This window comes from Myotis nattereri, assembly GCF_964212035.1.
Source record: "Myotis nattereri genome assembly, chromosome: 5".
NCBI lineage: Eukaryota > Metazoa > Chordata > Mammalia > Chiroptera > Vespertilionidae > Myotis > Myotis nattereri.
In genome coordinates this window covers 13,028,803-13,043,040 of record NC_138080.1, presented here as the reverse complement: position 1 = coordinate 13,043,040, position 14,238 = coordinate 13,028,803, and the positions used below count along the sequence as shown (strand labels likewise).

The window sequence follows — 14,238 nt, the reverse complement described above, 5'->3', positions numbered from 1 at the left end:
AACGGGATAAACAAAATGTGGTATGTCCATACAATGGACTATATTCAGCCTTAAAAGGAAAGAAGGAAATAAGGAAATTCTGACACCTGCTACAACTTGGATGATCCATTAAGATATTATATCAAGTGAAATAAGCTGGTCATAAAAAGATAAATGATTCTACAATATGATTCTACTTACATGAAGTATGCATAGAATGGTTAAATTAATAGACACAGGAAGTAGAATGGTAGTTACCAGGGGCTGAGGGAGGACAGGATCTCCCCGGGGAGTTAGTGTTTAATGGAGACAGAGTTTCAGTTTGGAAGGATGACACATTGTGGAGGTGGATGGTGGTGATGGCACAACCATCTGAATGGACTTCATGCCACAGAACTGCCCACTTAAGTTGGCCCTGGCCGGGGTGGCTCTGGTGGTTGAGCATTGTCCTGTGCCAGCAGTGTCCTGCACGCAGCAAGCCCTCCGTCATGCCTTCGAATATCCTCCCTGCCTACGGCCACACGTTCATTACTGATTTTAGTCCAGTAAATTGTCCCTGGAAAGTGACTGTCTAGGGCAGTGGTCGGCAAACTGCGGCTCGGTAAACTGCAGTTCGCAAGCCACATGCGGCTCTTTCCCCTTGAGTGTGGCTCTTCCAGAAAATACCGGCTCTTCCACAAAATACCGACTTCTGCGCATGGGCCACGAAGTTTCAATCACACTGTACGTGCGCCCGCACGTGGTATTTTGTGGAAGAGCCACACTCAAGGGGCCAAAGAGCCGCATGTGGCTCGCGAGCCGCGGTTTGCCGACCACGGGTCTAGGGAATTTACTCTTCAAAGGCAACACTGTTTGTAACTGCTTTCAGAGAGGATCCCTGGCTTAAATCAAACCCTACAACCTTCCAAGAGGCCCTTCCTTTCCTCTGTAGTTTGTTAAATTGAGAAAACATATTTTCAGTCTTATGTTGAAATTTTGTCACTAGGTAGTTTGGAAAGCCATCAGTGAAATGTCATAATTTTGCTCCTGGAACAAGGGCCCAGAAACCCCATGTTATCGGGGTTGTGTGAGTAATGAGGCGGCCTCTGTACCCTGAGGAACTGTATGTCTATATCCCTGGAATAGTCCTGCCCTCCAGCTGCTGCTCAAGGGCTGGCAGTCTGTGACCAGAGGGCACAGCATCACCTCCTGATAGAGAATTTAAGTGAAATCTCAGAAAAGGCAAAAGGCTGGCCCAGCATTGGTTAGCCATCTACATGACCATCTATTGCTCTAAGGCAGTGATTCTCAACCTTCCTAATGCCTCGACCCTTTAATACAGTTCCTCATGTTGTGGTGACCCCCAATTTCATTGTTACAAATTGAACATAACTAAAGCATAGTGATTAATCACAAAAACAATATGTAATTATATATGTGTTTTCCGATGGTCTTAGGCGACCCCTGTGAAAGGGTCGTTCCCCCCAAAGGGGTCGCGACCCACAGGTTGAGAACTGTGCCTAAGGAGTTAAGGCATAGTAGGCGTCGTTGTCATTCAGAGTGAGCCAAAGAAATTGGAAGAACATCAAGCAGGATGTTTGGTGGCTTTTCTGTATCAGGGTGTGTGTGTGTGTGTGTGTGTGTGTGCGTGCGGGGCATGGGGTGTGATGGGAAAGGAGAGATTTCCTTGCTCTGACCCTTGATTCCGAGCATCAGCAGAGCTTAGGAGTAACTAGATGTGGCAAAGACAAACGAACTGCCTATTTTTATTTGGAGGGGTGGGAGGGGGTGTCAAATATAAGTGTTGCAGGTTTGGTGTGTTATCTGTACAGTTTTGCAGGGTTCCATTGAAGGCTGACAGCAGAGGGATGCCATGCCCTGCCTCTTGCCATGGGCCCTGCCGGATTTCAGCAGCTGGAGAACGGCCCATGTACTACTGTAAACAGCGAGGGATTGTTAGGTTCGGTGATTTGGCCTGTAATCACCTTTGGCTCAGACCCTGGCTTCTATGCTTAAAACTGCTGACCTAGGGCAAGTTCCTTACCTGGGCTGTGCTCAGTTTCTCGTCTCTTACAGGAGAGCTCACAGTGTCTGTACACGTAAGATAATACTATTCAGGAGACTTAGAGCAGTTCTTTATTTATTGCGCTTCTTTCCCATGGAAAAGCAGGCCGCTCTGGCATCCTCCAGGCCTGGGTTGGCATTCTGGCTTCTCTTTGTTCAAATGTGAATCAGGTGAGAAGATGGTAAGTCAGGGACAGCTGACCACTAAAGCCCTGCGTGTCCCTGCCAGGCCTCTTCTTCTGTTGTCACTTGTGCCCAAAATGTGTGTTCTCTGGGCCTTTGAATGCAGGCTCACTCACAAGCCATCAGGGTGTCCAATTTCTCAAGAATTTAGCGACTGGGTCTTGTAGAACTTTGAAAAGGGACTAGTTGGCAGGGTTATCAGGAAATCTGAGCCCCTGCAGGGGGCAGCTCCTCTCATTGCTCTTTGCTGGGCTGGCACACTGGGAATCCTTGTTGGCAAAGAAATCGATGTCTCTGATGTGGCCTCTTCCTCCCCCAGTGTCCTAAGCTGCTGATACTCTTAGTTCTCCATAGGAACCCAGTGAGGCCTAAAGTAATTAGTGTCTTTAATTAAGTTTATCTTCTTCCTAGTGATGGATATCACCGACATCATACGTGGGAAGGTGGATGATGAAGAAAAGCAGCATTTTATTCCCTTCCAACAGTAAGTACTTGGGCATTTGCCCCTGGCGACTTGGGACTTGGATTAGCACTTTGAATAGTGTTAATGCAGAACCATTTGCTTAGAGAAGGAATGTTGTCAGAGAGGAGCTGGCAGAAGACTTCATTCGAAGTCCTTTACCAGGTACACTGGACTCCAATTGCAGAGCGTAAACGGAACTTTTCTGAATCTACCGAAATGACTGAAGGAATATAAGGGAAAAATCTGTGTCTGTACTACAAACCAGAGAATGGTGCCTTAAGTGTCAGAAATGCCCAAGATAGCTGTATGTGTCCCCTGGAACAGGTGTCATGGAAGACAAGGAATCAGGTAGGACAGCGCAGGCTTCTCAACGGGCACATGCAGGCGAGCCACCTGGGACCTTGTTAGAATGCAGAATGTCTCATTTCATCTAACAGGCGTCCAGGTGATGCTCATGCTGCTAGTCAGGGACCACACCTGGAGTAGCGAGGTTCGGGAGGTGTGAGAGTGAAGGCTCCCTGCTCTGTAGTTCCTGCAGAGGGGGGGGGGGAAGGCCAGCCGGAGGACATGCAGCCGTTCCCTGAAGAGCTTTACTAGAGTCGGCCCCCATACTGAGCTCGAGCCGGAGCCCATGTGGGCCGCTGGGGAGCAAGTCTCAGTCCCCGCACCTCTGAGGAAGCACCTGTGTGGGCGCTAGGCCTGGCCCCTGCAGCCATGCTCTGCCCACCCCGTGCACAGTGGTGGCTTAGGCGAGGCGGGGGCATTGCTGGGACTGACTCCCAACAGCTTAGTTGTGTCAGTGACAGAAGGTGATTATTTAAGCTTGTAGCTGTCACAGCAGATCGACATGACAAATAGAGAATTCTACAAACTAGTCAAAGGATATTTATATAACATATTTTATTAGTAATAAATAATATGAGATCAACATAATTTGATGAACAAGAATAGATCCATAGGCAAATGGCAGGGGAGAGGGGGTTAGAGAGCAACCAAAGGACTTGTATGCATGCATATTAGCATAACCAATGGACACTGGGGCGGTGTGGGCTTGCCCGGGGTGGGAATGGCTTGGGGCAAGAGGGTGCAGGGGTCAATTGGGGAAAAAGGAGACATATGTAAAACATATAGATATATGTAGACAATAAATAAATAAAATAATATGATCATCTTATTTTAAAATTGTTTTGGGATAATAATAATAAATCAGTGGAGAAAGACAAACTACGCAAAAAATGAGAAAATTAGCTAGCCATTTAAGAAACATAAATTAGAACCTTGTCTCACAACTTACACTGGTGTCAATCCTGATGATGAAACACACATGTAAGAGCCTAAAAATTAAAATGTTGAGTTTTAGATAATAATGATTTATGGGAGGCCTTTGAGTCGCACACAAAGATTTAACTAGAAAAGAAAATTGACAGGTTTAGCCACACAAAAATTTTAAACAACTTATACATAGAAAAAAATTAACAAATCTTTGTAATGTGTATGGAGTATTTTTAATAGATGAAGAATGAATAGAGGTTCTTAAGGATATAAGGACATACACAAAAGCACACAAGAAATGGCCTATAAATTCATTGAGAATAAATGAAATGCAAATTATACAATGAGGTTTAGTTTTTGGCTTGACTAAATTTAAAAAATATATAAGATACCAAGTGTTGGGTGGGTGTAAGGAAACATTACTTTTATATATGCATTTATCTAGTTTCATACAACCTTTATACTGATCCACCAGAAACATAGTGAGGTAGATATTATATGTAGCTTAGTGCTAATTTAAATTATGAGATAACTTGCAAACTCATGAATGCTGCTCCTAATATAATTATCTACATTTATTTATTTATTTATTTATTTATTTAAATATATTTTATTGATTTTTTCACAGAGAGGAAGGGAGAGAGATAGAAAGTTAGAAACATCAATGAGAGAGAAACATCGATCAGCTGCCTCCTTCACATCTCCCACTGGGGATGTGCCCGCAACCCAGGTACATGCCCTTGACCGGAATCGAACCTGGGACCCCTCAGTCCGCAGGCCGACGCTCTATCCACTGAGCCAAACCGGTTTCGGCATTATCTACATATATTTAAATATATTAAATAGATATAACCTATTTCATGTATTAATACAATATATTAAAATATATTAATACATTATATTACGTGTATTAAATATGTTAATATATTCTTATATAATCAGTAAATATTAAATAAGATATATAGAATAGATATGCTTAAATATAAAATATAGTAACATTACTATATTAAATATATAAAAATATATTCATGTAAAAATAACTTTCTATCCATGAATGTTCTTATTATACATGTATTAGTATACATTGTTATTAGTTATATGCATAATAGGAGCAGCGTTTATGACTGTGAAAGTTATATGAAATATATAATGTGACATAGTATGTTATATATGTGTGTGTAAATAAAAGGGGCGGCATTTATGGATATGAAAGTAATTCTGCTTCATATGTAATATTATAAATATATCTAACATAGGTGCGGCATTCTGGATATGAAAGTCAGTTATCTCATAGGTCAGTGATGGCGAACCTTTTGAGCTGGGCATGTCAGCATTTTGAAAAACCCTAACTTAACTCTGGTGCCTTGTCACATACAGAAATTTTTGATATTTGCAACCATAGTAGAACAAAGACTTATATTTTTGATATTTATTTTATATATTTAAATGCCATTTAACAAAGAAAAATCAACCAAAAAAATGAGTTCGCGTGTCATAGGTTCGCCATCGCTGTAGTTACTTCTCTATATTGGCTTCCCCTGGGAGGGGTTTCTTTCTGTGGTGTGTGCCTCCCTCTGAATTTCTGCACCAGCTCCCGTGTAGCAGGCATGGTGAAACAGTGCGCCTGAGATTGTCCCCACCGTGTCATAATGCATGCTTTGCGTCTCAGAGGTGACCAGCCCTAATTTGACTATCACTCATTGTGCGGCCAACAGCCACTGTAAAGCTTTCACGATGCAAATTGCAGCCTGTGGCATTTAGCTCCTAAGATTTATGGCATTTGCTTTTATAACTTACCCACAACAGTACAGTATTTTATAAGAGAGTTTTATATGTGCACCTGCCCGTCCACCTAAGAGAGTGCAAGTTGTTGAAAGCAACTCGGGTGACAGCAAGCCCACTTTCAGCGACATGTCGCAGTGTTCCCCATATTGTCAGCATACGGATCTGAACCCCGCAGGGAAAGCTGGCCTGCAGAGTGGACAAGAGGACAAACCACGGCCTAGAAGACTGGGGAGCATTGTGCTGCACCCGGCGATGTGTAGCTGCTGATAGCGCTGGGCTGTCAGCGGGGTGGGGCTGTGTTAGGTTCTTTGATCGCCTGCCCGAGCCTCAGGCTGATGCGACCACTGACATGAAGCTTGTTCCCTGGTGCCTGCGCTGCTGCAACCCTACATACAGTGTCGTCACGGGAGTCCAAGAATGCGCCCCGAAGGCTGCACACGTACTGCTCTTGGACGTTGAGTGTTGGCACTAGATGGGGCCTTCGGGGCGCATGACCAGGCCCGTCTCCCTCCTTATAGAAGAGGGCACTGAGGCCCCGGGGGAGGCAGAGGGGCTCGCTGCCAAGTCGACCAGAACCGGAGGCCTGGTCTCCTGCCCCTTCCCGGTCCTTCTTCAGAGCCATTCAGCAGCCTCTCCCTCTCATGAATTGCCTTCCATTTTACTTGTTCATACTTGGCCATTTTGTTTGTTCTTGGGTGTGTTTATTCTTTGCCCCAAATCATTTGCAAGATGAATTTGGTGTCTACGCCAGGCACCCAGTGGAAAAATAAGAAAAGATAGTCTCCTACTTAGCTGTGTTTAGTGCTACAGAAACGTCCTCCTTTTTACTTACCTCTCACTTCTGCCCTTCCCAGAATCGCCATGGAAACCTATATCCGGCAGAGGCAGCTAATCATGTCGCCCCTGATAACATCCCAGGTGATCGGGGAAAATGAGCCACTCACTTCAGTCCTGAATAAAGTGATAGCAGCGAAGGAAGTGAACCACAAAGGACAAGGTACACGCCTGTGTGCTCCGCTGGGAGGGGCGGGGGCGGGCATTCAGAGCCTGGCCTGGGACGCCCGCCCTTTCACTGCCTTCCTCTGGGGGCTGCCCACCTCCGCTTCCTGCTGAAGGCATTTAATACTGAAGAGCACCCAGAATGACCGATCACAGCTCCATTTTGTAAATTCTATGGAACAAATTTTTATCCCATGACTCCTTCCTCACTTTTGTCTACCCTGCAGTCCTTGACTCTAGGTAAATGCACGGACAGAGAATTTAGAGGATAACTATGTCCCACTCTCTGAATATGTTTACCCCATTACATTTCCTAAAATTGAGAGCAAGGAGACCAAAGCAGTATGTATTAATTTAAAATAATTGGCTGTCTAGCAAAATGTTTTTAGTTGTTTTTAGTACTTCATATGTTCTGTTGACATTGTTTTAACCAAGAGAAATTCTGCTTATTGAAACTGCATTTTAAATTCAAAATAATAAGGGAAAGTAGTTAAAATTTTAAATTTAAATACCAAGATGGTGATGGTTTTTGGATAGTTTTGAAGATTGAGTAATTTTTTTAACCCACCCTATAACTGTCTTCCAAAGTGTAGGCAATCAGAAGACACATTGTTTTCAGCATATTTAGTTTCCCCTGTATTAACAATTATCCTTTATCCTGAGTGAGAAAGACATGTGAGGAAATGTTAAAAAATTAAAACAAATAACTATATTTCTATTGTTTTGGAACTTCTAACCTTAACATATAATTTGTTAAAGTAAAAAACCCTTATACTAAATAAATTGTTCTGTATAGATAACTTATTTTAACAAAACTGGAAAAAGGTCATTTTTTGCTGCTTAACAAATCAAACACTATTCAAATGTTTTTATGCTCTTCACAGATATTTTTTGTGGCTGCATGTTATTCCATTACTTGGATTTCAGAAAATGAAATCTAGGTAGAACTTAAGTGTTCTCTAATTTGTCACCATTATAAGTTTAAATAACTCTACTATGACTATCTTTATACATTAGCTTTTTCCGTATTCAGGACTGCCTCCTCCAAAAGTAGGATTTCTGGGTCAAATGATGGCAACAAGCTTAAACCTGGAAACATAGCTATAGGCTTCTACCAGCAGGCACTAACTACCATCTTGCCCACTTTGCCAGCTGATACTTAAAAATTTTCCCTGTTTCGAAGGTAAAAAGTAGACTTCCATATACGTCTCTTAAATAAAAACAAAAACTACTCTTCATGTGTATTTGTGAATTTTCTAAAGTTTTCCTTCATAGCACTTTATATAATAAAGATAATCTTACTTAGGACACATATTTTTCAATTTTCAGTTTGCCAAATAGTTATAAACTTCTTGTATTTCCCTGTGAATTGTCTGTTCATGTCTTAATTTGTAAAGATCTTAAAGTTTTTTCTTCTAATGAGTAGTATAAATTCCTTAGTATTTATAAGTATTTCACCACGTTATAGTATACATTTTATTTTTATGAATATCAAAACTTTCCATTTATATAGATAATTCTTTTGCTTCTATGATTTCATTTGTTTTCTCTACTTGAAAAAATGGTTCATTCTAAGAGATGTAGTAACTACCTTTATTTTTCCTTTTAATTTCCTATCTTTTTTCATTTTAAGAATTTATTTTAATCAAAATGTGAGGTGAGAAATTAGATAGATTCTGTTCTATGTAGCAGCACATTTACGAAATTGTGTTTTTTTCCATGATTTGTGCCTCTTTTGCTATCCTGTATAATAAAAGCCTAATATGCAAATTGACCAAACAGTGGAACGACCAGTTGCTATGACATGCACTGACCACCAGGGGACAAACACTGAACACAGGAGCTGCCCCCTGGTGGTCAGTGCGCTCCCACAGGGGGAACACTGCTCAGCCAGAAGCCAGGCTCACAGATGGTGAGCGCAGCGGCTATGGTAGGAGCCTTTCCTGCCTCTGCAGTAGCGCTAAGGATGTCCGACTGCAAGCTTAGAAAGCGGGCCTAAGCTGTCAGTCAGACATCCCCCGAGGGCTCCCGGACTGGGAGAGGGTTCAGGCCAGGCTAAGGGACTCCCCGCTCCTGCACTCGCCCACCAGTGCATGAATGTCATGCACTGGGCCTCTAGTATATTATAGTACTTAACCTCATAGTTTACATGGATTCACATAACTTTTTTACCACTAATATCATGTATTACTAGAGCTTTACAGCATTTTGGTATCTAGCTTCACTCTTTTTCCTCCTTCAAAGTAAACATCTGTTCACTTCTCTGTCAAATTCTCAAGAAGCCTTAATGGAGTGTCATTAAAGTTATAAGTTAACTGGGGGAAAATTTTTATCCAATAACACTGTATCTCTATATCATTACAACATATTTTCTCAGTGTGGGTGTGTGTTTATTATAGAGATCATACAGAGAACTGAAAGTTCATCTTTTATTTCTTTAAAGGACTTTGGGTGTCCTTGAAGCTATTGCCAGGTGACCTCCCGCAAGTTCAGAAGAATTTTTCACACTTGGTGGATAGATCAACAGCAATCGCCCGGAAAATGGGCTTTCCTGAAATAATACTTCCAGGTAAACATTTTGCTTGAGTCACCTGCTCTGCTTCCTCTAGGAATTCCTTCCATGAAGTAGTTACTTCTAACAGCACAGTTGAAACAATACAGATCTATCGATTTAGTTATCTGCAGTCAGTGGTATCAAGACAGAGGGAGATACAAACAGAGTTGCATGCAGTACCTTAAAAAGCTACCCAGTTTGTCAGTGGTCAGAGCGTCGGCCTGTGGACTAAAAAGACTCAGGTTCAATTCCAGTCAAGAGTATGTACCTCCGTTGCAAGTTCCCCAGCCCCCGTAGGGGCACATGTGGGAGGCAACCAGTGGATGTGTCTCTCTCATGTCAGTGTTTCTCTCTTCCCCCTCCTCTCTCCCTTCCACCCTCTCTAGAAGCCAATGGGAAAAATATCCTTGGGTGAAGATTTTTTTAAAAAAAAGGCTACCCAGTGTGCAAGGCCAACATAAAGCTTCTGAATGTCACTCAAATTTTTGGTTCGTTCTCTCTTCCTTGTATGTTCTACACAAGCCCGTCTGAAATGCTTCCCTAGACCATCGTTAAGTTGAACAAAATGGCACAGTTCTCTGCCCCGAGAATAATCTGTTTAATTGCAAGTACCTTTCCTCACGGTGGCATCACCAGCATCTGGGCTCCTTGCTGGGAAGCTGCAGCGAGGAGCTGCAGCTCAAGTCTCAGCTGGACCGGCTGCGTCATTTGCTCCAGCTCCGGCTGTGTTATTGGCAGTCCCCGTACTTGTGGTGACAGAACGTAAATATTCCGCAGTTTCTTACTTTAGTTCCATCTGATTTGCCACCGCATGTTGTGATCTGCATATGTGTTTTGTTGTATTCACTGATTTAACCCATTTAATTTCTTTTTTTTTTGTTAATCCTTACCCAAGGATATTTTTTTCCACTGATATTTAGAAAGAGTGGAAGAGAGATGGGAGGGAAGGAGAGAGAGAGAGAAACATCAATGTGAGAGAGACATCGATTGGTTGCCTCCTGCACATGCCCCAACTGGGACTAGGAATCAAACCTGCAACCCAGGTATGTGCCCTGGGCAGGACTCGAACCCATGAATCTTCAGTATGTGGGCCAATGCTCTAACCCAGCCGTGGGCAAACTACGGCCCGCGGGCCGGATCCGGTCCATTTGAAATGAATAAAACTATTGAAAAAAAAAGACTGTACCCTTTTATGTAATGATGTTTACTTTGAATTTATATTAGTTCACACAAACACTCCATCCACGCTTTTGTTCCGGCCCTCTGGTCCAGTTTAAGAACCCATTGTGGCCCTCGAGTAAAAAAGTTTGCCCACCCCTGCTCTAACCCAATGGTTCTCAACCTTCTGGCCCTTTAAATACAGTTCCTCATGTTTTGACCCAACCATAAAATTATTTTCGTTGCTACTTCATAACTGTAATGTTGCTACTTTTATGAATCGTCATGTAAATATCTGATATGCAGGATGGTCTTAGGCGACCCCTGTGAAAGGGTCATTCGACCGCCAAAGGGGTCGTGACACACAGGTTGAGAACCGCTGCTCTAACCACTGAGAACACTGGCCAGGGCCTATTTAATTTCTTAATCTTCATGTTAGTAAAAGGAAATGATTCCCTCAAGGAACTTTACATAAAATACCACTTTATTATATAAAGATTGAGTAAAGTGTATGGTTATAAACATATTAAAATATGAATATTTGAAATTTATTTTATAGGTAGATAGAATGTATAAGTAAATAATCTTTGGCATATTAGAAAAATTCTAGAAAACCAAGCTCTTATCTAGTCCATAAAAATTCAGCTTCTTTTAAAGTAACCCAAGGTCTTATTTCCCGTTTGTGAAATTAATGAGCTGTGATAATTTGTTGCTCCCCCGGTGAGTCTGGTGATGAGAACTATAGAGGTAGACCTACGTCCCTCACCTTGGAGCTTCCTCTCATCCCCATTTAAACAGGCCCCTTGCTCTACCCTACCTCCCCTCAGCAAGGGCGCTCTGCCTGTCTGCTCGCCTCTTCCAGCTAGATTTCTGGAAGTGATTATACTCTCTCTCTGCTTTCATACCCTCTGGCCACTCCAGCGTGGCTGTCACTAGAGTCACCAAAGATTGCAGTCACTAGGCCAGAGTATATTTTTTAACATGGTTGTGTCTGGTATTTCTGCAGCATGTGACACTTGGTCACTCCTTCTTGAAATACTTTCCCTTCCTCATTGGTGAACCACCTCTTCTCTTTCTCCCGAGGCCTCTGCTGGGAGTCTTGCCACCTTGTCATCTTCTGCTCACTTTTAGATGTCAGCTCTGCTCAGTATTTGGCCCTTATGCCCTGTATTAGCTTGCTAGGGCTGCCATAGCAAAGTACCACGGACTGGGTGGCTTAAGCCACAGAAGTTTATTTCCTCACAGTTCTGGAGGCTGGAAGTCCAGGATGAAAGTGTCAGCAGGTTTGGTTTCCTTTGAGGCCTCTCTCCGTGGCTCACACGTGGCCACCTTCTCCCTGTGTCCTCACATGGTCACCCCTTTGTCTGTGTGTCTGTGCCCTAATGTCTTCTTGTAAGGACACCAAGAAGACATTGTTGGATTAGGGCCCAACACGTGACCTCATTTCATCTTACCTTTTAAAGGGCCTGTCTCCAGCCCTAACCGGTTTGGCTCAGTGGATAGGGCGTCAGCCTGCAGATGAAAGTTCCCAGGTTCAATTCCAGTCAAGGGCATGTACCTTGGTTGCGGACACATCCCCAGTAGGAGGTGTGCAGGAGGCAGCTGATCGATGTTTCTCTCTCATCGATGTTTCTAATTCTCTATCCCTCTCCCTCCCTCTCTGTAAAAAATCAATAAAATATATTCTAAAAAATAAATAAATGAATGAATGAATAAATAAATAAAGGGCCTGTCTCCAAATATGGTCAAATCTTGAGGTACTGAGGGCTGAGACCTCAACACAAGAATTTAGGGGGACACAATTCAGCCTGTAACAGGCCTCCTTTGCTTCTCATCTGCTTTCTCTCCCTAGGTGCTCTCTCCTACTCACTTGGCCTTTGTGTGTTAGTTGCCTCAAAATCCATCTCTGTCACCCCAGGGCCACTCCCTTGAGCTCAGTCACCATCGATCCAACTACTTTCTGCCTCAGGACCCTACTAGATACTGTTCCCTGACAGGGCTAATCTCCTCTCTTTAGTTGCTTAGTTCTTGCTCCGAGTTCCCAGTTGGGACTTGTAACCCTGTGCATCTTTTGTTGAGTTTTATCAACAGAGAGTGGCCCCCCTCTCCAGCCAGGTGCACAAATAAGAGGTCTGAAAGTCACTCTCGACCCCTCCCTTTCCTTTACATCTCACTCAAAATTCCTGGGCAAGACCTGCCAGTTTTACCTTTAAAAGGCCTGTTAAGTCCACAACCTTGCCCAGCCTCCATGGCTCAGTGGTGGAGCGTTGAACTATATGAACCAGGAGTTCACTGGTTCAATGATTGGTCAGGTCACATGCCTGGGTTGCAGGCTCAATCCCCAGTGTGGGGCGTGCAGGCAGCCGATCAATGATTCTCTCTCATCGTTAATGTTTCTATCTCTCTCTCCCTCTCCCTCCTTTTCTGAAATCAATAAAAAATTAAAAAAAAAAAAAAAGCCAGAGCCTTCTCTCTGTCTCCATTGCCACTGCCTGAGCAGTAGCCACTATCATCTCTTCCCTGGCCATGACCTTCCTAACTGGTTTCTCTGTTTCTGCTTGCTCTCACTTCATTTCCTCTTCTCCACGCTGCAGCATCAGTTAGCTTTTATGAAAACCCACCTAATTTTGTCCCCTCCTCCCATGCTGAAAACATTTTGATGACTTCTGTTTATATTTAGGATGAAGGCACAGATTCTTAGCTTGGCCTGCAAGCTTAAGGAAACATGCCTCCTGCCTGTCCCTGTAGCCTTATCTCACACCAGACCCTATCTCCCACTGGGAACACTTCATTATAGGTCGGCTACCTCTGGGCGTTTGCACATGCTGCTGTTGCTCTCTCTCACTCTCATCCCTCTAATATCAGCTCAAAGGGAGATGCCCCTAGGCTCCCGACAAGGTTGGAACTTAGGGTTATGCTGCACGGAGCCTGGCCTGTTCCCTGATTTATGGTGATGCATTTCATCGTGTGATTATCTGATAATGAGCTGCTTGAGAGTGAGGCTCGTGCATGTCTCCCCGTCATCTCCCACACTCGGTACAGTGCTTAGTACAGAGTAGGTAGGTGCTCAATCAGTGCTTTAAACGAATATTATCTTATCTGATTACCATCGTTTATTCTGCCAGCTGCTTTATTGTTGGAAACTGAGGGACTTTCCAAGTGCTCACTTTCATGAACAATATCACAATGAATATCCTTATGGATAATCATGACTCACATTTTTTTTTTTGTTAATCCTCATCTGAGGATATTTTTCCCATTGATATTTTTAGGGAGAGTGGAAGGGAAAGGGAGAGACAGAGAGAGAGAAACATAGATGTAAGAGAGACACATCGATTGGTTGCCTCCCAACCGGGGCTGGGACTAGGCCTTGACTAAAATCGAACCCCAGACAGTTCAGTTCGTGGGCAGATGCTCTAATCACTGAGCAACCGACCAGGGCAAGGCCCACATTTTTAATACTTTAAAATAAATATTACCAGTGAAGTTGCTGTGTCAGTTAAGGTTTTTGACACAAACTGTCAACTTCTCTACTGACAAAGAATATGTCCTTAAGATTTCAAACTGTAATATATAAATAAACCCCTTTTTCTTTACCGTCACCAGTTGTTAGCAATATCTTAACTTTTTTTCCAGTCAGATAAGCGATGAAAATGATGTGTGTAAATATGCACCTCGATTTTCTTGTAGTCCTCCAAGATTTTATTTTTACCCTGGGAGGCAGTTTATGTAATACAGATATTGGAGTTATTTTTATAGTACTGTCTTTCCACCTAGGAACTAGGCTTACCTTTCATGCATT

At 43.0% G+C, this 14,238-nt stretch overlaps 1 protein-coding gene across 1 annotated transcript in view; it reads left to right on the top strand.

The window, feature by feature from the left end:
* Nucleotides 1–14,238, top strand: part of DOCK5 (dedicator of cytokinesis 5) — a gene marked incomplete at its 5' end in the record, with an annotated part of 172,525 nt that overhangs the window by 69,774 nt on the left and 88,513 nt on the right. The window contains 3 exons of the mRNA XM_081091307.1: nt 2,617–2,689; nt 6,580–6,722; nt 9,168–9,293. Coding sequence (XP_080947433.1) covers nt 2,617–2,689; nt 6,580–6,722; nt 9,168–9,293 — 342 coding nt within the window. The remainder of the gene's footprint in view (nt 1–2,616; nt 2,690–6,579; nt 6,723–9,167; nt 9,294–14,238) is intronic.